General features: G+C 40.4%; 1 protein-coding gene across 2 annotated transcripts in view; it reads left to right on the forward strand.

Annotated features, from left to right (window-relative positions):
• Positions 1 to 27,674, forward strand: part of GRAMD4 (GRAM domain containing 4) — a 75,237-nt gene that overhangs the window by 45,483 nt on the left and 2,080 nt on the right. Inside the window, exons 4-18 of one of the 2 annotated variants that reach the window (XM_057417821.1) lie at positions 2,862 to 2,982; positions 10,507 to 10,568; positions 12,457 to 12,589; positions 13,060 to 13,085; positions 14,671 to 14,762; positions 16,359 to 16,450; positions 17,438 to 17,486; positions 19,573 to 19,644; positions 20,993 to 21,036; positions 21,137 to 21,246; positions 22,497 to 22,651; positions 24,847 to 24,882; positions 25,685 to 25,702; positions 26,259 to 26,406; positions 26,843 to 26,936. In XM_057417821.1, coding sequence (XP_057273804.1) covers positions 2,862 to 2,982; positions 10,507 to 10,568; positions 12,457 to 12,589; positions 13,060 to 13,085; positions 14,671 to 14,762; positions 16,359 to 16,450; positions 17,438 to 17,486; positions 19,573 to 19,644; positions 20,993 to 21,036; positions 21,137 to 21,246; positions 22,497 to 22,651; positions 24,847 to 24,882; positions 25,685 to 25,702; positions 26,259 to 26,406; positions 26,843 to 26,936 — 1,252 coding nt within the window. The remainder of the gene's footprint in view (positions 1 to 2,861; positions 2,983 to 10,506; positions 10,569 to 12,456; positions 12,590 to 13,059; positions 13,086 to 14,670; positions 14,763 to 16,358; positions 16,451 to 17,437; positions 17,487 to 19,572; positions 19,645 to 20,992; positions 21,037 to 21,136; positions 21,247 to 22,496; positions 22,652 to 24,846; positions 24,883 to 25,684; positions 25,703 to 26,258; positions 26,407 to 26,842; positions 26,937 to 27,674) is intronic. The other variant, XM_057417822.1, reaches the window with a different exon arrangement.

A 27,674-nucleotide genomic window follows, 5' to 3' on the forward strand; every position in this document is an offset into this window, starting at 1 on the left:
CATGTCTTCAGTTTCTAGGTATCCAGCTGTGTGCTGCACATCTCAAGGATGCTTCTGGTTCCCAGACCTAATTGCCAGGCTGGCAGGGATTTTCTCTGTCAGTATTTCAGCAGACATTTTCTTCTGTTAGTAGTTTTCCCCTTCTAACCAGGTCCCCTTTATGTCTGCTCACACCAGCTCATGTCCAGTTAAGACATGTACCGAGCCTCACAATATTTTACTGTTTCTTGCCCAGCAGGAGATAGGGAGCTGTGATTGATATGCCTGGGAGGGAAATTATGGAAATCTTGGAGCTGAAGCTTAACTTTTATGTTTTACCCTTTTGTGTGTGTGTGGAAGGGGAGGATGTTTGAATTTAGACTGTTTTAAGATGAAATCCAAGAGTGCTCTGTTCTCATCGTCAAGAAAGATACTCATCTGTAAAGCTCAGTAGATAGATACCATGGTGAAATGTTCTTATGGGTTCTTCTCAGGGGTTCATGACCTCTGCTCTCACTTGTTCTGCAGAAGGACCCCTCAGGGCTGGAGAAATATCCTCTGGAAGTTCAGTTCAGCTTGGTGAAATTGTAGATTATTTCGAGGGAGAGAGCAAGGAAGCAGGGAAGAACTCCCACCCCTCCATGGTTTCAGTTGCTTGGCAGTCTTCAGAGTATTTAAACAAACCCTGAGGTTTTACTGTGCCAGACCACACTGCTGCCAGAGTGGCAACAAATACTGCCTTAAAGAGTTGGAGGGGCCAGAGCAGTTGTAGTGGGGTGGATTTGAATGCTGTCATGTCTGTGAGAGCCAGGAAATGCTATGAAATGTGAAGCTGTAACAATCCTTAATGATGGGGTGCCGTGGTTTTTGTTTTGTTTTATAGGAATTCCGCCTCATTCATTGTGTACCTTTTAGCTCTGCCTCTTTCCATAAAGAATCTCTGGACTGCTTGTCCTAGTGGACAAGTTTCTGGGGGTTTTATTTTAGTTTTAGTAGAACAAGATGTAGTGCAATCAGAGCAACTGGAATTAAGGAAGCTGGAAGATCTGAGTAAACTTTCAGGGGCATTGAGGTTAATTTATACTACTTGTGGTTTTCTTATGTACACACAATGCATAGTCACTTCCTCATAAAAGTAAAAAGAGTGCTTAATGGAGAACTTTTTCCTTTAATGGTCCTGAGAAGATAACATCTCTTAAAGCTTTGGAACTTTCTGTGGTAGCTTCATATTGCACAATCACCAGTGCATTTGAAGTGTAACAGATGTTTCCCCTCAGCTGTGTGCATGCTCTTGTTCTGGAACAAGGCGAGCCCTTGAAAGTAGGGTAAGCTACTTATAAAAGTAGTTTTCTTGTTGGATTAAAAATTCCTTGTGGACACATAATTAGGAACAGCTCCATGTATAGGTATGCCCTTATGTTCATATCTTTCCATTTATTTACAGGAGAGACCAGTCTGCTGCAACAGTGAAAGTTCCTTACCCTGCCTTTGGGAATAAATTTTAGGTTCAGTTGCGGGAGGTTAACTTGGGTTTCTGAGCTCCAACTCTTCTTTCTGGGGTTACTAACAAAGCAGTGGGGAGATGACCACGCTACTTTCTGTCTGGTGGAGTTCAGCCTGTACCCTCATGGTGGAAACTGTGATGTTGTCCTATCACTTTATGTATCTTTTTCCCATCTCTCCTAATTCTGTACTTTAACCCTCTTAGTGCTGCAGGAGTACAGACGATCTACGACTCCTAACTCACACAGTGGATAAAATGATCAGAAATACTGCACAAGGGCCTCCTGAAGAGCAGGGAGAGTTTATCAGCTCCTCTAGGGCTTCAGACCTTCTCGCAATGCATATGATTGGAGCCAGAGAGGCTCAGATATCAAAATCAACTGATTATCAAAGATTTACAAGGCAAAATGTGAAAAGAAACAGAAGAGGTTGCTGGAGGGTATAACATAATATGCAAACGTTGTAAAACAGTGTAAAGCCTAAACCCCTGTGTCTGTGGTGATACTGGAATTAGCGAGTATTTTCTGTTCTGGTTTGCTGTAAGCTTTAAATACATTTGCTGTTCTAGTATTTAGTGTTGAGATTGAGCTTAAAAACCAGCCCAGAGACCAAAATGTAGAGCAATGTTTTTGTTTAAAGAAAAAAGAGAGTCACAGTCTTTTTGTCTTGTCTCTTGTATGCCTATCTGGGAAAAGTAACCAGTGGTGGTGACCCTGTTGTAGCTCTAGAATAAAATAAAATGAGCAAGGATACCGTGACAAAAAAGCAAGGCTAATTAGCCACAAAAAGCTTTTTACATAGTTAAGACTAACTTCTTACGAAAAAAAATTGTGAGAGCATGTATGTGTGTATGTATGTATATTGCATACTTACATAAAAATACAGGGGTGCCAGAAATTGATGGGTAGAGGGTTATATGGCATCTTATATCTATGTGAATATATGGTTTGTTTTTTTCCTACCCATAGACACTGGAAAGAAAACAGATACTCTTTTTTCCTTGTTATGACCACGGGATTTAGCAGTAGACAGTGTTCCTGCCAGTTGTTTCTTTGGGGAGTGAAGGGTATGTCACCCTGTGTTTAGATAAAAGGTAGATTTTACTCAAGGGCTTATTTTTGATACATTGCGTTTTTAAAGGCAAACTTCAAAGTTATTTTACTCTTTGCTGAGCAGTTGTAACTAAACATTTTATACATGATACAGCTGTGGGTTTTATGAAGTCCTTTTCAGTCCTGGAATACTTACTTCTTTTCTGGTGAACATATTTGGTATAGCACAGATAAAAAACCCCACCTAAGCTGTCACAATTAGATTTTAATTTTCTTACAGAAATACTTCAGGGTAACTAAATATTTTTCTTCCCCTTTAATTAACAGAGGAGGAACTCAGGAAGCTGAGAGAAGAAACAAACGCTGAAATGTTAAGGCAGGAGCTAGAAAAGGAACGGCAAAGGAGATTAGAACTAGAACAAAAAGTCAATGAAGTACTTAAAGCAAGGTAAGAGAAATGTATGAAGCAAGGTAAGAGAAATGTCTTCACTATACAGCTGAAAGACACTTGAGATATCTGACTGTTTCTGAGGGTTTCTGATGAAAGCATCTGTTTCCAGTCTAGGCTCTCTTAAAAATAAATGAGTAGCTCACACAGAGAATCTGCCCATGTTTTTCTGTAGAAGTACATCTTGCACATCCATGTACCTGAGTTACTTCACCATGCATACTGCCATAAATACAGAAGTGTTGTCACTCTTGTAGTGGGGATATTCTTCATTTCATCTTTTCTAATGTGTTCTGTTTGGGATCTCACCTACCTGGAGCTATCAGCATGCCCTGCGTGCTACTGAATGCCATTGCTTATGCTTTTTCTTTTCAAACCTGTGTCATCTCCAGACTACCCAGACCCTGTTAGTCCTGTTCTAGCAGCAGCAAGGACATCCCAGTACCACAGCCCAACCCTAGAAGTGTGGGAGTGACTGAGTTTGAGCCTTCCTTGCCAGTGCAATGACAAATGGAAACATGCCTCCCCAAACCCAAAGGCCTTTCAGCCTTGAGGACACCCAACTTGATGATGCAGAGCATAACATTTGAAGTTGTCTCTCCTTAGTTTGCCTAGCTTTATGGGCTTTAGATCTAAAGACCATAGGAGCTGCTTGACAGCCTTTTTGGTCTTACACCACTTGCATACAGAGCTGCCTGTGTTATCTTCCTCAGCAGTAGCTGAGATTAGCTGGCTGAGCAGTAAGATCTGTGGTTCACCATCAACTGCTGTCATCAGGAGATAGTGCAGGCTGAGTTGGTAATCACGTGTGATAAGCACTGCCAGTTACTTAGACGTGACAAGCAAGAACAAACAGGCAAAACTTCCTGCTTGGATATGAGGTATCCCAGTGCCATACAAACTCTTCCCAGCCTGCTGCTTCCTTCTGTACTCATCCTCAGTTAAAAATGCCTTTCTGGTCAGACCAGCAGTCTGTGTTCACTGGTATTCTGTAGCAATTGAAATAGGAACTAGTTATAGGAAATGTGAGCCTAGTTGCTTTCTGTGTTCTGTTTACCTCCTACTGCTATAGAATTGTAGAATTGTTTAGGTTGGAAAAGACCTTTATAAACATTGAGTCCAACCGTTAACCAGAACTGCCAAGTCCATCACTAAACCATGTCTCTAAGTGCAGCACTACACGTCTTTTAAACACCTTCAGGGATGGCAACTCAACCACTGCCCTGGGCAGCCTGTTGCAGTGCTTGACACCCCTTTCTGTGAAGAAATTTCCCATAATATTTAATCTAAGCCTCCTTTGGTGCAACTTGAAGCCATTTTCTCTTGTCCTATTGCTTGTTACTTGGGGGAAGAGACCAACATCCAGCTAGGCTCCTATAGGAGCCATAAGGTCTCCCTCAAGCTTCCTTTTCTTTAGGCCAAAAAGCCCCAGTTCCCCCAGCCGCTACTTATAAGCATCCACAAGCACTGTATTTAGAGGTATCAGAAATACATTTCTGCCTTTACACTTCAATATCTGTTTGCACACCTCCTATCTGTGAATTTACTTAACCTCCTCTTGAAGGTGCTGGAGCTATCTGGTAGCTATGGAGGCAATGTTTCAGAAGCCCACTCGTCACTCTGGTGCAGCAATTTATTTTCTTTCTTTCTAACAGATTTCTCAGTGGTTTCAAGAAGTACCTCACAGTTACAGAATTATGAGATTTGGTTCAGCATTCAGCTTGTTTACCACCCTTAGTCAGTTTTTAACAATTCTCTTCAGACTGAAGTTTCAGCTTTTCCAGTGTTTCCTGATAGAGTATGCCATCCCTTTCATCAGTTAAGTTGCCATTCTTTGTTTTGTCTTAAGATGAAGAGGCTGAGTTTGTTCAGTATTCATTGTGGGTTTACAAGGCTTTAGACAGGAGATAAAGCAGGTCTTCCTTCTTACCCTCAGTACTAGTACAGTGGGATTTTTTTAGCTAATGTTTCACACTGATGTTTTTCCAAAGTCGGTGGTTCCCTGCAAGGTCAGTCTGTGTGCAGGCTTCACCTGAGCTGCCAAGTTGCATGCTTAGAAGGGTCTCTGCAATGTCCTCTTGTTCCCAAGCCAGCCCCATGACCATGCACTGGGAAGGTGATCTGGACTGCTCTCATCTGGAGTTTGGGGTTTTTTTTGGCATTTTTGGCATTTGACATTTTACAGTTACTCTTACAGCTGAGACGTGGGAGTGCATCTTTACTGCCTGTGCTGGTTGACTTGGCTGTATGCACATATAACTTCCATTTTGTGTCTAAACTAGTGTTGCCTAGTTGAGTGGGCTGCTGGAGACAGTGGAAGAGGACAAACTTGGACCCATCCCCGAGCTGAGAGTATCAGTTAGCTTGATGTCAGCAGTACAGACCAATGAGTATTGTTTTCTGCTGTTGGTAGATAAAACTGATGTTTCACAATTGCTTTTTGTCTGTGACTTGCTGCCTTGAAGAATTTGCTTGAGATGCAAATTCCGCATGCTTTAGCACTGGCATAGAGCTAATGGCTTTCTCCCAGGAACAGGTATGCTTGGGCTGTAGGTCACCTACAGAGAAGGGTGAGAATGATCCCATCATTTCTGGCATCCTGGAGAAGGATGAGGAGCCAACTTCCTCTGCAGGGAGGTACCCCTCATTCTGCCCTGTGTCAGAGTAATGAGGATGGCCCAGGGTCTGATATGGCTCACTGCAGCTTGTGAGTTATATGTATTTTACAGAGAAAAGAGTTTGAAGGTCTTAGTTTATCAATGTTGGTGTCAATATCTGTGCCTTGTTGGACTGTGGACAACAGCAAATCTCTAGCAGGCATGCTACTGCTAAATTAAGGTGGGGTGACTTGTCCACATCAGTGCTGTGTTCCCATTTAGATATCCTAAGGGTTACTCTAGCCCTGTTAGCTTGGGTATTGCACTCGGGGATTACAGCCAATTATCCCCTTTCCCAAGTCTTTTTCTAAGTAGTCTTACTAATATTCCAGCCTTCTGGGGACAGGCAAGTATATGTAAGATGACAACAGAAATAAGACTTTGAAAATTTCCAGTTTCTACCCAGAAGAAAAAACAGGTTGTCTGTGGTTTTCCCTTAACTTATGCTCCATTGTGTGAAATTCTTCTTCCCTGCTTTATATCTTTTTGCACTTCACTGTAGGCATTCAAAAATGCTTCTGTTAGGACATACAGACAAAGTATTTGCTCACACGTTCACATACATAATTGGCCAGATTTACACCTGATGGAAACTTAATTTTATTAAGCAAAGTAACAACAGAAAATAGTCTCTGCTTATGTCAACAAAACCAAATTCACCCTGCTTTTCAATTAGGTGAGTTTTCATATAATCTTTAAATAGATATGCATATAATATGTTTGCATGTACTCTTCCGCTTACAGAAGCGAATTGGGGAAAACCAAACCATGCTGTGGTGTAAGAAGGAAGAATTATTTTAATAGTTGCGGTGTTCAGAAGTATTTGTAAAGTTTATCAGTGTATGTAGCTGTATAAATACAGGCTGCAAAGTGTTCAGCAAGGAGAAAACAATGAGCTAATAATCTGGAATTGTTAATAATTGTCGATAATTATTTTTTTAGGGAAGTACATAGGCTTCTTTCATAGAATTGTGCACAGGGAGGAGAGGAAGAAGAGGATTTTTAGTGTTTTTGTTTGTCATGGTGTTTACTGTCTGTATGTCAGAGTATTCAGAAACGCGATGGCTTCAGTTGGAGTTTTCCATAGACACACTTCAGGACATCCCAGCATTTGTTAGGACAGCTGGAGCATATGACATTTTGCCAGTGGAACAACACATAAATAATTTGGAATAGCCTGTGTGAGCAATGCTTGTTTATGTGGATCGTGGGCTGTTGCTGCCTTATTTTACAAATTATGAACAGGGAAGAAAAAACCTCAACAATAAAGTTTTGCAACAACACCCGCAGCTAGCTGTGACTTACGCAAACCTTGTTCTTAAGTGACTTTGTGAACTGTTTTTAAGGGGACCAAAAGCATCCTAGATTCAGGAAAGTGTTTGTCTTCTCCACTGGCTGAGGTTGCTCTTATCTGTTTTAATCAGCCTGTTCTTTTAAACAGGCTCAATCTCTAGTTGCATAAACACAACCTAGCCACAGGTTGGGGATCTCTTGGCATTACCAATCACACCCTTTCTCTGGGTGGAAAGCGTGGTCCCAGAGGAATTAATGCAGCTTGTTTTTTTTTGATGCAGGCTGCGATTAGGAAGCCTGCATAGGAGCACAGCTTTTTCTGTTGTTTTGGGGACCATCTGTGTTTTCCAGCCCTTTAACTGGCATCAAAAGTGGTTTGTAAACTGTAGGAAAGATATTTCCTCCTCTCTGTCAGTGGTCTTGATGTACTGGCTGGCTCAACATGACCTGGTTTTGGGACAGAGCTTCCCAGTGGGTGCTCAAGCCTAGACTATGAGTTCTGAGCTTCCTGGCCCAAATTTGTCTGAAGTGGCTAATTACAACCTGGGTCACAGGTGCAGTAATAAGCTGTCATTAACCTGATGATTCGTAAAGGTCAGATTCTTCATGGGGAAGGAGTAACAGGCAGATGGCAAGTAAGACATTGCCAAAAAAATGAAACAAAAAAGCACCAAGAAGGGCCAAAGCCAAACTATCATGTGCTCCTGATGGAGCCCAGTGAGGCTGCTATCCACACCTCTTTATTGATGAGAAACGTGGGGAGTAATGATGCTGTGCTGCTTCTGAAAATATACCCCAGCATGTCAAAGGAAGATCCAGCCTGCAGGCTGTGATGACTGGTGGTGGTGGTATCCCATCTTGGCTCCATCACTGGAACAATTCAGGTGTGAGATCGCCCCAGTGCCTTTGCATGGCTGGAGTGGATTGAGTCACTGGCTCCTGCGTATGTGACCCTGCTTGTGAATAACTACCTCCTCTCTGCCTATGTGTGTCTTCAGCCTCAATGAAACACAGCAACAGATTGCAGATGATAATGCCCACCTGTGTGGTGTAACCACCTGATGTGCTGGTAGAGGAAAACAAAGCACTGCTATGTAATAGTTTGTGCAAACTTGATGACATTGATCGCTGTCTGTCTTGTGAGAGACAGAGCTGGAAATGGAGGAGATGCAAAAGTATGGATGAAAGAGCAAGGAGAGGAGGAGGTTTTAGGTGAGGAATCCATGGTTTACCTAGAAACTGGGGAAAAATGTCACAGAAACAGAAGTTAATATTTAGCTAGAAAGCATAAACTGGTGGAATTTAAGATGGCTTTTGGAAAGAAGAATTGCTGCAAATACAGAAGCTCTGTGAAAAAGTTCCAAAGAGGCATGAAAACAAATGGCTTTGAAAGCAGGAGCTATTGAATTCAGCTTCTCCACACTGATAGATGTCCAGTTATAATTTATGGATTAGTAAATTATTTCTAACTGTTTCTTTTAGAAATGAGCGAAGATGTGGAAAGCTCATTAAATATGGGGAGTGCTTAGGAAGGGAGGTAATTAGTTCTGTAGTTTCTCCCTTATACTTATTGATGTATGTCGGTGTTGAGATGGCACACATTAGCAGTGGTCTTTTCTGTATGCAGACAGTATAGCAAGATCTTTCCCTAATGTACTTTCTAGAGGAGCAGCAGGACAGAGAACTATATATGTCTATATTCGTGGAATCATAGAATAGTTAGGGTTGGAAAGGACCTTAAGATCATCAAGTTCCAACCTCCCTGCCATGGGCAGGGACACCTCACACTAAACCATATCACCCAAGGCTTCGTCCAACCTGGTCTTGAACACTGCCAGGGATGGAGCATTCACAACCTCCCTGGGCAACCCATTCCAATGCCTCACTACCCTAACAGGAAAGAATTTCCTCCTTATATCCAATCTAAACTTCCTCTGTTTAAGTTTGAACCCGTTACCCCTTGTCCTGTCACTACAGTCCCTAGCAAAGAGTCCATCCCCAGCATCCCTATAGGCCCCCTTCAGATACAGGCTCAACAGCCCCAACTTCCTCAGCCTGTCTTCATACGGGAGGTGCTCCAGTCCCCTGATCGTCCTTGTGGCCCTCCTCTGGACTTGTTCCAACAGTTCCATGTCCTTTTTATGTTGAGGACACCAGAATTGGACACAACACTCCAAGTGAGGTCTCACAAGAGCAGAATAGAGGGGCAGGATCACCTTTTTGAGCTGCTGGTCACACTCCTTTTGATGCAGCCTAGGATATGGTTGGCTTTCTGGGCTGTGAGCGCACACTGAAGCTGGCTCATGTTCATTTTCTCATCCACCAACACCCCCAAGTCCTTCTCTGCAGGGCTGCTCTGAATCTCTTCTCTGCCCAACCTGTAGCTGTGCCTGGGATTGCTCTGACCCAGCTGTAGGACCTTGCACTTGGCATGGTTAAACCTCATGAGGTTGGCATCAGCCCACCTCACAAGCGTGTCAAGGTCCCTCTGGATGGCATTCCTTCCCTCCAGCGTATCAACCGACCCACACAGCTTGGTGTCATCTGCAAACTTGCTGAGGGCGCACTCAATCCCACTGTCCATGTCAGTGACAAAGATGTTGAACAAGACCGATCCCAACACCGATCCCTGAGGGACACCACTCGTTACTGGTCCCCAGCTGGACATTGATGGGTATTGATGCAGTCTGCCCAATACAGTGGGATCCCTCTTCTCACTATTTGCTGTCCAGCATCCCACTTGGTTCCCTTCCTGAGGGGCAAAAGATGAAGGGAACATTTAAAAGCATCTGTATAGCCTGATAAATGAGTGATAATGAATTTGTATGGTAATTCACTATTTCAAGCAGTAATCTTTTCAATCATACAACTCCCTGTCAAGTAGAGCCTGCTGCAGCTGGTGTTACGTTGTCAAAGCTGCTGCTTCGTTAGAAAAATCTGTCTGTAGGATATCTCTGTGGATGGCTGAAGACTTTTGGACTGAAGCCTGAAGTATTCTCAAGACAGGTCGGCAGTTGTAGGCTGTGGATAGTGCAAATGTCATTTGAAGCTGTGCACATGTGCAGAATGTCAAAAGCATTTTGGTTTCCAAAAAATTTGGTTTACTTCTAATGGATAAGAATATTTTTCTTGACTCATTGTGAAAGGTTTTAAATGGTTTTGTTCTAGTACTGTGATTATCAGCTTGTGATACAGAATCTCTTTTCCTTTATTACTGTGGGAAAAGTCTGGGCTCTGAAGAGTTTTTCTGGCAGGCACTGCAATATACACAATACAACACAGAGGCATGGGTAATGCAACAAAATGGATAATGAATTATTTAGAAGTTGTAAGATGAAATTGAGCTGTCAGTGACAGGAAATGGCTAAACCACACCTCTCCTTCCAGTGGATGGTATTGCCATGGATCTTAAGTGCAATGTGCCATGGATATTTTGAATCTTGGATTTATCTTGTCATGGTTGTATTATCTCAGCTATGGATACCCTGGAGGTTCCAGTGCTCCCTTTACCTAAAAGGTAAACCAAAATCATTTTCATCTGTAGCACTTCACATCGTTTCTGTTTTTACTTCAGGACGGAAGAGGTGCCAGCAGCTCAGCAACCTGCAAAGCCTCAGACGCAAGCCAATGGAACAGGTAATCTTCTTCAGATCTCTGCTAGCAGTTTGATTCAGTTGGGGTTTTTTGCCCCTTTCTTTTGATCCTTAGAAGATCAAGCCTTGCTGAAAAATGTGCTGGGTCCTTAAGCAGGCTTCTGAAGAAGCCAGATGTGAAAGACCATTTTAGTAGCTTCTTATCTCACTGTACGTGATTGTGCATTTACTTTTTGTATTTGACTTTGCACACCTGGGCAAGGACTTTATTCAGTATTGTAAAGCCTTTAGTAATCTAATGAAACCTGTTGCCTGGTTTCATCACACTTGCGTGCCTTGCTGATCCTTCAGGTACTGGAAAACAGGTGTAATACATACAAAAAATGTTCTATTTTGGTCTCAACTGCAAAAGCTCTTTTATGCTATTAACTGTATTACCCCTTCCTATTTCTAAAAGACAAGACATTCTGGAAAAGGAATAGGAGTTACTATTTTTTTGGACACCTACGCTGTCATCTCCATTTCTTAAGCTGCTGCTTATTATGAATTCAATAATACGGTGATTTGTGAAAGAACTGAGGCAACAGGTCTCAGTCTTTGAGTACACTTGAGCTTTCCTCCCCACACCTATTCATTGAGCTTGTAAATCTGCAGATTAAATTTGGAATTGCTCCTCCTGAATTTCCATAACATCAGTACTTTGTTATGTGAACTACAACCTGCCATTTTTTTCTGTCTTGTACACTCAATTTCCTCCTCAGTACATTCGGAAGTATTAGCATTTGGGAAGCTACTTCGCAGGTTTTTAGTTTCAAATTGAAGTGCTGTCTCAGCTGTAAACTGTCACTAAATTCCTTGGTATTCTAGATATCAGTGCAATAGTGTGATTCTGTTTTCTGAGCACCAGTTCTTTTTCCCCACATGCATAAAAGCCTCATTTTGGCTGTTATAGCTGGCTGATTAATCTTTTTGCCTCTGTTTAATCGTGTCTTAAACTTACTGAGTTCTGTGCAAACTTCGATCCTTGAATAGTTGTGACCAGTGTCCTCCTCGTGACATTGCTGTATTGACTTACATTGCCAAAGAACAGTCTCTCTGTTCCCTCTAGACAATGATTTTCTGAGTTACAGGTAAAGTTTAAAGTTTTGTGCTCATTTGTGCTGCCTCTAAGGCTTTTACCCTTATATTATATCCATACTTATGTTATATTTTTCCACTGAAACTAACATACTTAAAGTGTGGATCAGTTCATTACTTTGCCATAAAAGACTTTCCAGGCAGCATCATGACTATATATTCCATATATAGCAAGTGGCATATACATTATCTAGAGAGGGATATATATATCTGTGTATACACACGTACACAATCTTTGCAGCCTATAAATGGTAGGAAAGTGGTAATAAGAAAGTCTTTTACAGAATCTTGCTTAAGTTTCCACTTCCCTTTCCTGTCAAGTTCATGTGCCTGCAGGGTGGGTGCCCTGCTCTCTGCTCAGGAATGTTTTGCTTTACATTGCTTTCCTGAAGGTGACCCTTCAGCACAGTAGGAGGGCTGACATTTATGTCAGTCTTTTGTTTATAGCAACCTCTTAACCAGAAACTGTTTTTACAGTTTTTTCTAAAAAATCTCATTTGTTGGGTTGTTTAAGTAATCTCTGTACTTGTGGTAATGTGATGCCTCCATGTGCTGTGCTTAGAGCAAAGCAAAAGTCACATTTAGTCTTATTTTACCAGTTTTGTGCAGTCAGTGTTCCTGTGCAATGGCAGAAGTAAACTGCGCAGTGAGTTTCCATGAAGAGTGTTGGTGGGGTACAGGAAAGCTGTACAAAGTCTGCTTCCCACTAAAGCATGATGTGTGGGAACAGGGGCAAGCTTTGGATGAAGATATTGTCTAGTATTATCCTGATACTTAGTGCTTCTTCCTTACAGATAAGCGTAGTCACACGGTCTGTTCGAGACTCCAGAAGTGGTTTTGTGACAAATTTGGCGAGTATGTTGAGGACTTCAGATTTCAACCAGAAGAGAATACAGTGGAAACAGAAGAGCCTCTTAGTGCTAGAAGGTAAATCTTTAATGTGATTGCGAGAAGTTATTGGCCTCTTTACAAGTTGCTTTTTTTACCTCCTTTTTTTTTGTTTTACAACCCTTTATGTGGTTTGAACATGGCAATAAAACTGAAAGTTTAGAACCATCGCAGAAGGTTTGTGAATGCGTTGGCCACACTATGAAATTTAAAGTTCATTTGCTGTCTGAGGTAGGGTAAGAGTTATATTATTTACCAGATTCTGTCTCATGACTCGCAAACTCTGGACAAAGCCTTAATTAGGCTGAAGAGCTTTCACATTTCAAGTTTTGGTCTGGTGCAAGATAGGCTGTGTTAGTTACTAAAACCGCATTTCATAACAGGCAAGAATGAAACTTTATGCACAAACATCTAATTTATAACTGTGAGCAGTATTTCAATATACCAGATATACACAACTGTGCACTACTTGCCTATTTAACAGATTGCTTTTATCTATTCTTTTTCAGGTTGACTGAAAATATGAGAAGGTTGAGTAAGTACTTAGCAATATTTTATTTTCTGGAAGTGAAAATAGTTGTTAGTAACCCTATTGGGAAGATTGCTACATTTTAAAATACAGTGTTTTCAAATACTTCTGCAGTTTATGAGCAGAAATGATTCCGAAATCTGATACAGTGTTTGGAGTGCAAAGTAACGTAGAGGAGCAGTGGTAGAAGCTTGCCTTTGATCTTGAATTACATAGGGTATCTCTGAACTAAAAATATAAGGTTAATTAAAATGTGATGAATGAGGATGGGGTATTTTTCCAGTGGCAAGAATAAGTGTGTGCATATGCTTATGCCCTAGCTGGTTTTAGGTCACTTGCTAGTCTATGAGCTTATGCTTTCAAAGATGATGAAGGGATTAGGTGATGCATACCATGAATGTGTCTTGCATTTCTGTCTCTTGGATAGCTGATAAATTACTTTGGAAAGTGAAGGATGCAAGATGGCAGGTTAAACAAAGCAGTTAAGCCCTCCAGAAGTTCTGTTCAGCAAAGAATTGCTAGCCTGCAAAAAAAAACTATGTGGCTGATTTGTGTACAAATTGTTAAATTAATGTAGGGGGGAGGGTGAAGTTGAAATAAGGGTCTGTAATCTCCATGTAAGGTCAGTTCTGTTCTCCTTATTCTAATACTGGTATTCCTTCTAGTTTCATTTGGGGTAGAATGTCTGACTTGTTTTCTGTGGTGCACATGCATTGCCTTAAGAATAGCTTTATAAAAAGCACTGTTAAGCTTATCTTTGAGTGGTTCTTAACTTCCTCTAGGTGAACTTCAAAATCTAGATCCCTGTTCTCTGCGGGTGCCTGACAACCACCCGGAGCTCTCAAGAACCTCGTTGTCACCAGCAGTTTCCAAGTGTTGATTGGGACCTTCCCTGCAGATTCAGTTTAGGGTGGTGGAGCAGAGCAGGTGGAAGCAGGGCTTGAGTCTGTGCCCCTTCCACTTTCTTCATCTGCTGCTTTGGTTGTGCTGATGATGCTCAAGGAAATGTAGTCCTAGTTGTTTAATTACTTCCTACAGGAAGTGTATTGAGGGTAGCTGAATTTCAAGCCAAACAAATTAGGACAGCAAGTCACAGGCTGTCTCGAGGAAAGCTTTTCAAAGCTGTGAGCTGTACTGAAAATGAGGGTGAGTGCTTCTGGGGATCCCTGTGCAAGAGAAGTCGTCACCCTTCTCAGCAGGGAAGGCAAAACCAGTGTATTCCAGCACAGAAAGCAAAGGTCTTCATGCCGCACTCCTCTCCTGTTTTCATGTGTCCCCTAGCCAGTTTAAGTTGTGAAAGAGCTTAGAGGAATAGAGTATTACAAGGACAGGTGGTTTCCAGGGAGCTGAGGAATAGCTCCTCTTGCTGTCACTGGCTGGTTGTGTGCATCTGTATGTGGGAGTGATGCCTCTCTCATGCAGTGATGGTGAGAGCAAAGGTTTCTTGGGTTTCACTTTTCTTAATTTGGGTAAGCCTTGTTATCATTGACTATTCTGATTAATTTTCTAAGTTGTCTGTTTGTCATTTACAAGCGATTTAACCGCTGCCAGCTAATTCTAACAGTTGTGTTTTTTCTCTGCTTCTGTTTAGAGAGAGGTGCCAAACCTGTTACTAATTTTGTGAAGAATCTTTCTGCCTTATCAGACTGGTATTCTATCTACACTTCTGCTATTGCCTTTATTGTAAGTTGTCCTATTCCTCCAGGAGTAGTAATATTCTTATAATTATAATTATTTTATTTATAATTATAATTATTCTTAATTCTTATACGTATCATTTACTGAAATTCATTGAAACTTGCCACATCTGACTAGGGGTTGTGCTACAGTTTAAAGGCAAATCAAGTAGTGTAATTTCATTCATGTACAAAATGCCAGCAGTTGTCATTTCAGTTATGTTTCAAAGACGCTTAAATTGTGGATTCGGGGTTTATTGTAGCATAGTTTTGTAACTGTTAAAATAGCTCAGAATCATCTGGGCATTGTTCTCTCATTTCTTGTTTCCTGTCTCCCAGTCCTGTAATTTGATGGTTACTTCCGCCTTTGCCAAATCTCTTGCTGTCTAGGGCTGAAATGCTGATAGTGGCTATGTTTGATAAGCAGCTGTCATTTCCATCAGTGCTCTTTGCCATTCATTAGGATCATACTAATGACAGACAAAATCCATTTATTGGAGGATCATTTAATGTGCAAACGTCAGGTCTGTGAGCTAAGTTCAAGCATTCCCATGCAGTTTAAGGAGGTTTGTGTCCACAGTGATGTAACTATTTAGTGGAGTTTAAATTTGTTTTTATTCTAACTGTTAATTGATGATCTAAATTATTTTGGTCGTGGTGCGTATTGATTTTGATACAGAGGAATTACCAGTAGCTGTAGCTGAATGAGCCTGTCTGGTGAAAATGGCACACAACTTGTTATTAAATGATCCCTCCGTGTAAGTTACAGACCCTTATTCAATGCTACTTTGCACAGCACAGCTGAAGGAATATTGAGGAGGAGATTTCCCCTTCATGGTGCCCTGTGTCTGTCCCTTCTCCTAATCTACTGGGTTTTCTCACCTCTCCTGACAAACCCATTCTTCAGATAGAACCTGAAAGAGGAACTTTAGCTGCTGTTTGGAAAGTTCTGGGATGTTGGAGCCAGGACAGTGCTTCACATCGGGGTTATCAGTAAAAACAGTCTCAGCAGGGAGGCTGTAGTCTCCGTATTTTCAGAAGCCAGGAAGGGAACACAATGCCTTTTGAGGCACTTTGTGTTTGTACTTGTCAGGTAAAATAAAACCTATTTTCCTGCAGTCTTTCCAAGCTTGGTAAAAAGTTTGGGATTTAATTGACCTGAAATAATAGAGTGAGCATTTATCCTGTTGCACTGTATGGGGCTAGCTGCTATTACCCTTCTGTTCCATTGCATCAGCTGCCATAGGTGAGGTTAGATCATGTTGTGCTTACGTAGCAGGCTCACAGACTTTAAGGTTTACTGTTTTTCCCTTATCACTTCATGCATTTGTAGTGTTGGAAGTATTCAGTACTTCTCTCAAGCAGCTGAGAAATAGTTAAGTGTCATCTCTGGAGATTTGGGTTTTGACTTTACACAAATGCAGCGCTGTTGTCAGTCATGGGGTAGCTAAAATGTATTAATTTTTGTGATTCGAATTGCGTGATTCTGAACTCAGCAGTCCACTGGGGAATGGTATTTCATGCAACTCACTGTGCACCAGTTTGTAATCTGTGTTTCTCTTTGTTCTTTTTTTTTTTTTTTTATTTATTTCTTAATCTGCAGATTTACATGAATGCTGTATGGCATGGCTGGGCCATTCCTATGTTCTTATTTTTAGCAATTTTGAGGTTGTCCCTAAATTACCTCATAGCCAGGTATTTACTTAAGTACTAGATTATTGTCTGTAATGCTTTGCTTGAAAGATGTTTCATTGCTCTTCCATTGAGTTGTGAACTGTTAGCTTTTCTAATGTGCGTTAAGTCTAACAAAGTAAAATTCAGACTCTAATATCCTTAATTTCATTGCTCAATTTCTGTAATTTTTGACTTATATCAAGAATTATTTTTGTATCCTCTGACTTGGGTCATCATAAATAATGCTACATGTTCTCAAACAAATCCCTCAGCACGCTAAAGCTCTAAAATAACATTTTGCAGCATTCAGAGTAGTTGGAGAATATCACCTAAATTATTGAAGCCTGCTGCTTTTCCATGGGGAGGATTTTCACCTATGCCTAAAATAACAGTTTCGCTTTTTTTAGTCGATCTTGGCATGCTTTATTCAAAGCATCTTCCATTTGTAAATTCAGTCTCTTTTAAACATTAAGACTTTCTTGTAAAATTCATGTTTTCTGTACTGAGAGGATCTTTTTAAAATGCTGTTTAGCCTGATGGTGTTTTTCCCCTTAATGGTGAAGAGGACCTTAATGTGCATGTTTTGAATAACTTGCTGACTTCTTAATTGATACTTACACTATGACACACTATTCTCTGAAAATTGCTGGTAGCAAATAGGTCTTGAATAAGTTGATGTAGTTTTACAAGAAAAGAGAAAACCTTAATAATTAATTACTGTCTGCACACCATTCACTTTTGTTATAATACCCACAAGTGGTGATTCTGTGTAGCGTCTACCTAGCTAATTCATTTCTTTAATGAGTATACCTTTAAAGCTGGCTGTGGTTGGCCAGTTGTGCTTTGGTTATGTTGTTGGTTCTTCATTAGTTTGGGGATTATTTCCTTATTTTTTTTAAGTCATAAGTGCTTATTGCAGAAAACTACTTTTTAACCTTCTACGAATAATCCGTGTTGGCAGGTGGAGGAGAAGTATTTGCTTTCTTTAACTATTTCCATAACTTCTAGGGGTTGGAGAATACAGTGGAGCATTGTGCCTGAAGTTTCTGAACCCATGGTAGGTATTTGATCAGCTTGTCCTATATGTCTGTGTTAAAAGATGCACCTTTAAGACCTTTCTCAGTGTTTATGTGGGTAGCTGTGAAAGGAAAGAGCGAGGTGCAAAGAAAGACATTATATTCTTTTTCTTTCTCTTGCAATTTAGAAATCTTAACTAACAGTACTCTTGGGTTTGGGTGTTTCACACTAAACTTGAAACACATTTCTGGAATCAATGTTAATATGCCAGCCTGGGACAAGTTAGATCCTGTGGGATCTTCAAGAAACCTAGCATTCTCTTTTCTTTGTAACATTTTGAAATTAATGTTTGCATACCCTGCTTTAAGCAGGAAGGGTTTTAAGTGTTAACATAAGATGGAGCTCTTTAAATTTCAAACCTTTTGCTAAGACTTAGGCCTTGCTTCCAGGATCATTTTGTTACTCTTAAAAGGTGAATAACTTAAGTTCTAGATGTAGAGCTTCTAACAATAATGATATTTTTGTGCTAGTTTAATCGTAGAATCATAGAATCACTTAGGTTGGAAAAGACCTTTAAGATCATCAAGTCCAACCGTTAACCTAACACTGTCAAGTCCATCACTAAACAATGTCGCTAAGTGCCACATCTACACACCTTTTAAATACCTTCAGGGATAGCAAATCACCCACTTCCCTGGGCAGTTTCCAATGCTTGACAACCCTTTCTGTGAAGAAATTTTCCCTAATATTCAATCTAAACCTCACCTGGTGCAACTTGAGGCCATTTCCTCTTGTCCTGTCACTTGTTACTTGGAGAAGAGACTGACCCCCACCTTGCTGCAATCTTATTTTAGGTAGTTGTAGAGAGGGATAGGGTCCCTTCTCCAGACTAAACAGCCCCAGTTCCCTCAGCCTTTCCTCATCACACTTGTGCTCCAGCCCCTTCAGCAGCTTCATTGCCCTTCTCTGGACCTGCTCCAGCACCTCAGTTTCTGGCCTGTAGTGAGGGGCCCAGAACTGAACGCAGGGTTTGAGGTGTGGCCACGCCAGTGCCCAGTACATGGGGATGATCACTGCCCTGGTCCTGCTGGCCATACTATTGCTGATAAAAACCATGTTGCCCACCTGGGCACAAGCTGGCTCATGTTTGTGTGGCTGTTGACCAACATCCCCAGGTCCTTTTTGCTGAGCAGCTTTCCAGTCACTCTTCCCCAAGCCTGTTGCGGTTCATGGGATTGTTGAGGCCCAAATGCAGGACCCAGCACTTTGCCTTGTTGAACCTCATACAACTGGCCTTGGCCCATTGATCCAGCTTGTCCAGATCCCTCCTTAGAGCCATCCATCAGCATATCAACACTCCCCTCCTTAGAGCCATCCATCAGCATATCAACACTCCCATCCAACTTAGTGTCATCTGCAAACATACTGAGGGTGCACTTGATCCCCTCATCCAGATCGCTGATACGGATATTAAACAGAACTAACCCCAGTACTGATCCCTGGGGAGCACCACTTGTGACCATCCACTACCATTCACCACCATGCTGGGCTTTGGCCATCCAACCAGCAAAAAATGTGACTGTCCAAGCTATGAGCAGCCAGTTTCTCCAGGGGAATGCTGTGGGAAATGGTGTCAAAGGCTTTACTAAAGTAGGTAAACAACATCCACAGCCTTTCCTCGTCCACTAAGCAGGTCATCTTGTCACAGAAAAAGATGAGGTTAGTCAAGCAGGACCTGCCTTTCATAAACCTGTGCTGACTGGGCCTGATCACCTGGTTATCCTCAAGTGTGATGGAACTCAAGAGGATCCATAGCCTTCTCTTGTCATGCTAATGGACCTATAATTCTGTGGTCATAGACTGAATGCCACTGTAATGGTGCTGCTTGAAAGACTTACTGTGTCTCACAGCCTTATATTAATATGTTTGCATGTACTATGGAGGAAGAGCTTTGAGAACTAAAGATAACCAGCAGTGAAAGACTTAACAGTAGATTTGAAACAAGGGAGACTGAAGTGAGAAGACTATTGCCAAGAACGTTGAGGGGTTTCTTTTCATGAGGAGTTATGTAAAATACCAGTTTCAGCTGATCTTAAAAGTAATGGATTGTCTCTTTCTTCCCTAAGGAACCCCCAAAAGAGGACCTGACCGTGTCTGAAAAGTTTCAGCTTGTTCTAGATGTGGCTCAGAAGGCACAGGTACTGTGCTGCGCTCAGAGCTGTCCGACTGGTTCCTTAGAAACAAGGACGTTCATAGTCCAAGTGGTCAAAGCATGTTGTTAGGCAGCATGTGAAAACAGACACTCAAAGAAGCAATACTTTTCTTGACTACAAGCAATAGAGACCTCAGAAAGATTCCTGGAGCTTCTAAAATGGCACGGTGCTTCAGACAACTGGTTGAGGTTCTGTGGTCAGAACTCTGAGTTGAGGTCTGGAGGGGAACAGAAGCAGCTTCTTCTGACAGTGTTCCCCCTGATATATGTAAATGACCTTCTGGTAATGTAGATGAGGTGGCAAATCTTACCAGTATGCTGGAGTGTGGATCCATGTCCCAAATCTGCTAGTCGCAAAGCTGGTGTAGGATACCCTCTTCCTTCAAGATTTAGCTGAAGGCTGTTGTCTGTTTAGCTGTGTTAATTCAGCAGTTTGAACAGCATCTCTGAAATAGCCTGTTTTAAACACCACCATGATCCCCTGAGCCCTGAAATCTGCTTCTTGTCGGAGAGGGTGAAGGGAAGTTTTCTTCTGTCAGTTTGATGAGCTACCCTAGCAGCTGAGTGACCCCACCACGTAGTTGAACTTACAGCCTTGTGCCATGTCTAACAATGTGCTGCTGCTGAAAGTAGCTTACCTTTCTCTTGCCAACCGTGTGTGCTCATCTCCTTCCTTCTGCTGGTGGCGGTGCATGTGTTTATACAAACATCTTTGGAAGTTTATTGGGAACGTAAAATTTGCAGGTGCCCTGACAGCAAGGATTGGTCAGAGAAGATGTCTGAATAACACTCTTAATACTCATCAGGGTCAGTTTGCATCAAAGGTTGTTGGAATTACATGGAATCTAGTAACTCCAAGGGTGTATCATAAAAACCTGATCGCAGTGGGTTTCTAGAGAAGCTAGCGGGCCCACATTTGATGAACTCAATAACCACTTCCTCAAATGTCAGTGCTCAAAGTGTGCAAAGAAACTTCTTATTATGTTGCCTCATGACAAAAGTTCTTAACTCTCACAGCTTAATATAAAATATTTGCAGTGATGTAAACACTTTGCAGTCATGAAAATGGGGTCAGATAGGTTCTTTACTTCCGAAAATCCATCTTGAGTTACAGAACAAAGTATTAAGTGAGATTGAAGTCATTGTGTATGGCTGTCCTGTTCTGTATTTGCTTAATTGTGAAGTATATAAATGGCTAAAAATTAGGTTAAAAAATCACCTCTGGGAATTGCTTATTACCAACAGAGTAAGATAACTATTGGTTTCTATTGTGTAGACCAAAAAAACCCAAGATAATGCAGGACTTTGTTTTAATTCTCTTGCTTCTTATGCAGAACCTTTTTGGCAAGATGGCAGACATACTGGAAAAAATCAAAAAGTAAGTTATCTGACATGAGTCTTTTTTTTCCTCTTACGACAAGACTTGACCAATGTCTGAAACATTAGTAATAAAATTGTGTTTCTTTTTTTGTTTTCAGCTTGTTCATGTGGGTCCAGCCAGAAATAACACAGAAACTCTACATTACTCTATGGGCAGCTTTTATTGCATCCTGCTTTTTGCCCTACAGGATTATTGGGCTCGCAATGGGTAAACACAATAAATAATTGACCTGCTACAGTCAAGACTTAATGCGTTAAAACTTACCATGATCTTTAGAGGGAGAATTTTAGAGTTTAAGAAAGAAACCCTTACATTAATAAATAATGCAGTGTTTGAAAGTATTTTCCTTGCACTTGGCATTGTTTGTCATGTGCATTTCGAAAACCATCTTAGGATATATAGCATAATAGAAAAAGACTGGATAATGCATTTGCTTCTTGAAGAGGGGAAGTTCATGATGAGTTGTTAGCAGAGCTCTTCAGTCTGTCAGCTATAAGACTTCTGGGAAGGTCTATATTTTGGGGATTTTTTCACTCCTATATCCTTGCAAGTGAAATATATGGGACCACATAGAAGGCACAAAGATGACAGGGTTGGGGGAAAAAAAGGAAAGACTTGGTGGGACTAGTTGTAGCATTTGGATGGTGCCCTGACAAAAATGAACAGATTACTGAGGGTGAAGTTATGTATACTTAAAGTCTCCACTGGGAATTGGGAAAAGGGTTTTTACTACAGCGTGAGAGTGTCTGTTTTCTAAGATATAAAGCATGTCCTGTGAACTAAGAATTTTCATTTTTTTTCCCTTAAAGTAATGATATAATTAAATGATTGTTACTTTTCATGGCAGCGAACTTCAAACTTGTGTTAGCTTGAGCATAAACGTAGGTCTGCTTGACATGGCAATTGAATTAGATATGTGAGGTAGTATTATTTTACCCTGACTCTTAAGAAGGAGACCTGAATTGCATTCAGTAAAGCTTTGAAAGAGTATTTCAAGCCCTTTTTAATCTGACAGAATGCAAGGAAATAACTTGTATAATAAGATAAGAGTCTATACAGGACCGCAAGATAGAGTTTAATATAGTACATGAGAGCCCTCTGTTGCTATTTAAATTCTTGCCAGGAGCTGCAGAGATGGATGCTCTGATGTGTTTTCTGTTTTGGAAATACATTGTGGTTTTAGGGGACTTCTGGTAATAAGGAATGTGTGTTTCAATTATTTTGAAGTTCTTCCATGTAATAAGAATCTACCTAAGTGTCTTAAATAACTAAGGATTAGAAGAAGAATCGAAATATTAAAGTCAAGAGAATGGTTTAGCACTATGAATGAAGATACAGAACTTTGTTTCACTCATGGACTTGTTAGACTTGTTAAAACATGATCAAAGCAGTGATGTTCTTAATGCCCCTTCAACATGTGTACTGAAGTGGCTTTTTTTTTTTTTTTTTTTTTTTAGGACTCTATGCTGGAATCAAGTTTTTCCTCATTGATTTTATCTTCAAACGATGCCCCAGACTAAGAGCTAAGTATGATACTCCTTATATCATCTGGACAAGTCTCCCAACAGATCCTCAGCTCAAAGAAAGATCTAATGCTACAGTATCAAGACGGGTAAGGGTAATAAGTCTTTCTGTCCCTCAGTTCCCAACAACTGAAAAATCAGATTCCTTTCTCCCTTTGCCTTTTCCCCAGTGACTAGAGCACATTAAAGGGAAGGCTAATTAAATCCCAACAGTCACTGTTAGTTCTATTTTTTTATCGTTTTCAAGATCCACAAAGTTATAACATGGATTCTATTTCTTGTATGAAAGGAATCTATTCTCAAAGTGTATGTATAAATATATGTATACTGGAAATCATGTCAAGCTGAACACACAAATACAATACCATCTATAATAATATCAATTTCTGTAGCATACATTCTGTGTGATTTTACTGTCAAAATTTAGTCTTTCTGTATTCCCCTTCTTTGTTCTCAGACATTCTTTTTCAGTGGGAATCCAGCTACTTGTGTAGATGGAAGAACAGTTAGTCAAGCCTTTTTAATCTATTTTTTTTTACCTATAATATGTGGCTTACTAATGGGATAAGTGTTAAGAGAGGTAATAAAGTAGTTTACAGATTTAGGCGTTATGTCTTAGGGTTATTTCTATTAGGTTACCTTTTAGCATAGTGGTGGTAAATGACTTTTCACCATGTTGGTACTCCAACAGTGAATTTTTCTTTTGTTCAAGTCTCATGGTTAAACCTGAGTGTTGTTTTGTGCATCTTTGTTAATTGTTTTGGGAGCTGACATGGTAACTGAAAAGGAAGGCATGCTTTTCCATATCCCTGATTTTGTCAATGTTTGTTGGTTTATAAATAAAAATAGTTGTAGTAAAACTTTGGTCTAATCCCATTTTAGCATTTCCATAATGCCTGTAATCACATTATTTAATTACATTCATGGAGTATCTGAGTACTGTCATAAGCTCCCTGACTGAAATGTGCAGTGCTTAGCAATAATTCAGTCTGGCTACACAACTAGGAGCAAAAGGGATAAACACATGATCCCTTGGTTGTTAAGCTGTTGAAAAGAAGAAATATGGGGTTCAGGGGGTGATGGAGCAGTTTGTGGTAAAACAGCTGCAGCATAATCAGAGTATTTCAGAAGGGAGTGGAAGAGCAAGACAAAAGACAGTCTGTGACACAAAGTGAATCTTTTGCTCCTGTTTTCCAAGGGAGGAGGAAGGTGAATGAGCACTTGGACAGAGCTGTCGATAGCCTATATTGCTCTTGCTTGCGTTTTCTGTTTCCAGATGTCTTTGAAAACATTAACTTGGTTTCAATAATTTTAGACAAACTGTCTTATCCCTTGAGGGATTTCAGGGAACCTCATAGTATAAAAAGTAGAGTTTTGTACAAAAAGTTAAAAACCAAATACATTTTTCAGTTTTACATAGAAAAGGCAGAGCCCAAAAGCATGTCGTGCCAGTATATGTGCTTTGGTTTCTTGTCATTAAACAGCATACAAGATATCGTATACCTTGACACAATGCAATATTCATTACCTATACCATGACTCTGACCTCCTGTCCTTAGAGAACAATACTGACAGCAGTATCTGATGGGTAAAGGTTGTATGTCAGAAGCTGATGATCAAGTAAACAGAAATATCTCCAGGTATTCCTACCTCAAGGTTGTTGGTGACATTTTTGACAGTCAGGATGCTTCCAGCATTACAAATCTGAACACTTCCAGTTAGATTTAAGGCTTATCAAAATCAGGTGCAATGTTTTTCTTTTAGTAATCAGCTGTAGGTAGTCTCAGGCCTGGGTGGTCATGGATAATTAGCTGCTTCTTTTAAGGGTGGAGGAAACATTTGCCTGTGTTAGGGAGGACTAGAGCAAGGGCAGAACTTCCTCACATTTTCAGTCACTGAATGGGATATGGTACTGAAGTTTAAACACCTTTTTTAATCTTTATATAATGGGTAAGTAGGAAGCAGTTTAGCAGAGAGCAGAAATAAACCTCATTCCAGTGCAAAAATCATTAGACCTCTTGCCCTAACCTTTTTTATGTTTTGGTCCATGGAGCTTCACCTGGTTAAATGCATAGTGAGCCAAATAACTTGTCCAAGAAAGCCTTAAAAAAATGTACTTGATCATTACTAGCACACAGACTATTGAAGAAGCTATTACTTTCCTTTGTTCCAGGGGCTCAGTCATTGCTAAGGGCTCTGCAGAAGGGCAGAAACTGAAGCAATAGTACAGTAATCACCAACTATTTGCTTTCCATGTCAACTTTCTTTGTTCTTTTCCATTAAGGCATCATTGTATCATGGTTACGCTAAAAACTGGATGGTAAATACCTCTGCTGTGCCTGTTTTGTCAGCCTGGTTTCTGGTCAGCAATTGCAGTGAGCATTTTTTTCCTCAGCTTTGCATTTCTTTTGTTAGCACAAAGTCCTGCGAAGCGTGGAGTGCTGCCAGCTTATGTGCAAATCAGAAAAGGAGCAGAGGCTGGTTGGCCTCCAATGGCATCAGGCCTTTACAGAAGAAGGGCTTAGTCCCGAGCTTGCATGTTGTCAGTTTGCCAGCTGTTTAACTGCATGTGTATGGTAGGACTAAGAATGGAGCTGTTAATGCTTCAATGACAAAAGCCAGCCTTTGGAATCATGTGGTGCCCTACCAAGATGAAAAAGCAAAGGCAGGCAAACTTCTCAAAAGAAACTGCCTGCTGTCCTTCCAGAAGCAAGGCTTGTTTGTTAGGGCAGTCTCCAGTGGTTCAGGAGCTCTGTTTAAAAGTAGACTTTACTCAAGTGCTTTGATTTGAGAACTCCATGCTACCTTCCCCCCAAAACACTGACAACCATTCTGATTTTATTTCACATGTCAACACTCTCAAAAGTTTGGTGCAACTTCAAAGCAAAGGAAAGATCAATGGCTCTAACACAACCTGAATAAATTGAACTGGTGTGCTCTAACCACTGATAACTCTTCTTTTTTTAATTGCATTCACTGTGTGTAATCTCTTGGTTTGTGAGCCAGATCTTGCAGTGCCACTCAGTTCATGTTTTATTCTGTGTATTTATGCTGTTAAATAGACTTCACATTTTTTCTTTTTTCACTGTCATATTTGTGTTGTTTGTTTCTTTTCCTGCTAGCTGTCAGGGCATGAAAAGGTACGGATCGTAGTGTGGAAAACTTCCTATCAATTTCAGCCTTTGTATTTATAATGAACTTATGCAGTTTTATGTGTCTTTCCCTTTGTTTGCTCTTTTTTTCTTTTTGAGCTTACTTTGTGCAATAATATTTTGTGCTTGTTCTGTCTCTTGAAGACAAACCAAGTACTGATATATTAACTGTTAGTAGTCCCACTAGTATAATAGTTGGATCTGTATGCAGTGACCTATCTGTATGTAATCAGATACACCCTTTCCTGTTGAAGAACGGTAGTTTAAGGTAGGTACATTTAGCACCATGTGCTTTCACCCCTGCAAAGGCATCCATTGAAGGGCAGCACTTTAAAAGGCTATTTTCAGATAGCACGTTTTGAGTTTTGTGCTATAGCAGTCGTATAGTCCAAAGTTTAATTTATTGAAATAGTTAGTGAAAATTATTGCATTACAACATCAATTGCTTTGTGTGTTTTAGGAAGGGTAGTTAGCCAAGTTATTTTTAAGAGCACAGCTTAAGTGTTGCTGTTTAAAGTTTGGAATCATGTTTGTTTTTCTGCAGCTTCAAACAGCAGCTTCCAGAAGTTACGTGGGCTCAAGCGCCCCAACTGGAATAAGCAAAGATGAAGACACGAGTCGTTTCCATACAACCAAGAGGGGGAATTTCCATGAAGTTTTTAACCTATCGGAAAATGAGCGTCCTTTGGCAGGTATTACACAACAGGAAGGCTACGTTAGTAGAGCATTTTCTAACAAGCCAAGTTGAATTCCCTTGCTGTGCACTGTACAGGTATAAGCTTTTGATCAAAAAGACTTGCTCTAGATTAGGATGAATGAGACGATTTCTTTAATTCCCACCTCCCTGCAGTTCTGTGGAAGAATGCACAGCCTGGCGTGCCTTTTGTGGTAATGCAAATGGCATAGTCAAAGAGAATAATTGTGTGGGTGGTTTTTGGTTTGGGTTTTTTAAAACCAGTGTTATGATGTCTAAAAACATCTTATTTAGGCTTTTCTTTTATAAATGCTTTTAGTTTTAGGTATCTAATGTTTAATTGTCAGTGGCTTCTGATGGTTTATAAGGAAATTGTTGGGGATAATGCATGTCTTTTTTTTTTAAAGTAGTATTTCTTGTTATGAATTTTTCAGTGTGTGAAAATGGCTGGCGCTGTTGCTTGATTAACAGAGATAGGAAAATGCCTACAGATTACATCAGGAATGGAGTTCTTTATGTCACAGAAAAGTGAGTGATTGCACTTGACATATTTGTTAGGAGGGAAATGCGTCAGACATTAAAAAAACTTGAATCCAAAAGTAATCCTTTAGCAATGTTTTGAAACAAAAGTGCCTTTTCATGGTGTTTCATGACCTCAAGAAAGCACCATAGGAGAGGGAGAGCTGAATCTGGGGTGTTGTAATGCTTAACAAATGTGATTTTGCCTTGCAAAGAGTTGCATAGGAATGGAGAGTAGCTCTAAATAGTCAGTTGTTAGTAGCTCAGTTCTTGATGTGGGTAACATGCTAACTATATATATATGTATATACACACTGAAAAGGAACCCTAAAAGCTAAGCGTACTTTAATAAGTTGTGATCAACTTAATTTGGCAAATATTCTTAGTTTCTGTCTTTGAAGCAAATTCAGTGTCTAGCTTCCTTGAAACAATGTGCAGCAAAAAGCAAATAGAAATTTAATCCTTGGTTTTAAAACTAGTTCACTACTCTTTTGGGTCTTGCACTGAAATTCCTTTGGAGTGTAATGAATGGAAGTAAGGCTCATCTGTATGCAATGTCACCTAGTGATGGAGAGCACTCTCCAGCATTTAGAAATCTGAGCTTTTATCTGCATCACAATAACATGAAACTTAACACAGTGTTTTTCATTAATCTTCTTTTGGGATGGTAAAAGACTTATAAGCCTTTTGAGATTTGGTATTTCTATGGCTTTAGAATATATGCACTTTCTGTGTCTTTAAAACACT

Source organism: Pezoporus wallicus, unplaced genomic scaffold, assembly GCF_028554395.1.
Source record: "Pezoporus wallicus isolate ANWC-B61680 ecotype Strahan unplaced genomic scaffold, APGP_CSIRO_Pwel_v1 contig_5542, whole genome shotgun sequence".
In the NCBI taxonomy this organism is placed as follows: Eukaryota; Metazoa; Chordata; class Aves; order Psittaciformes; family Psittacidae; genus Pezoporus; species Pezoporus wallicus.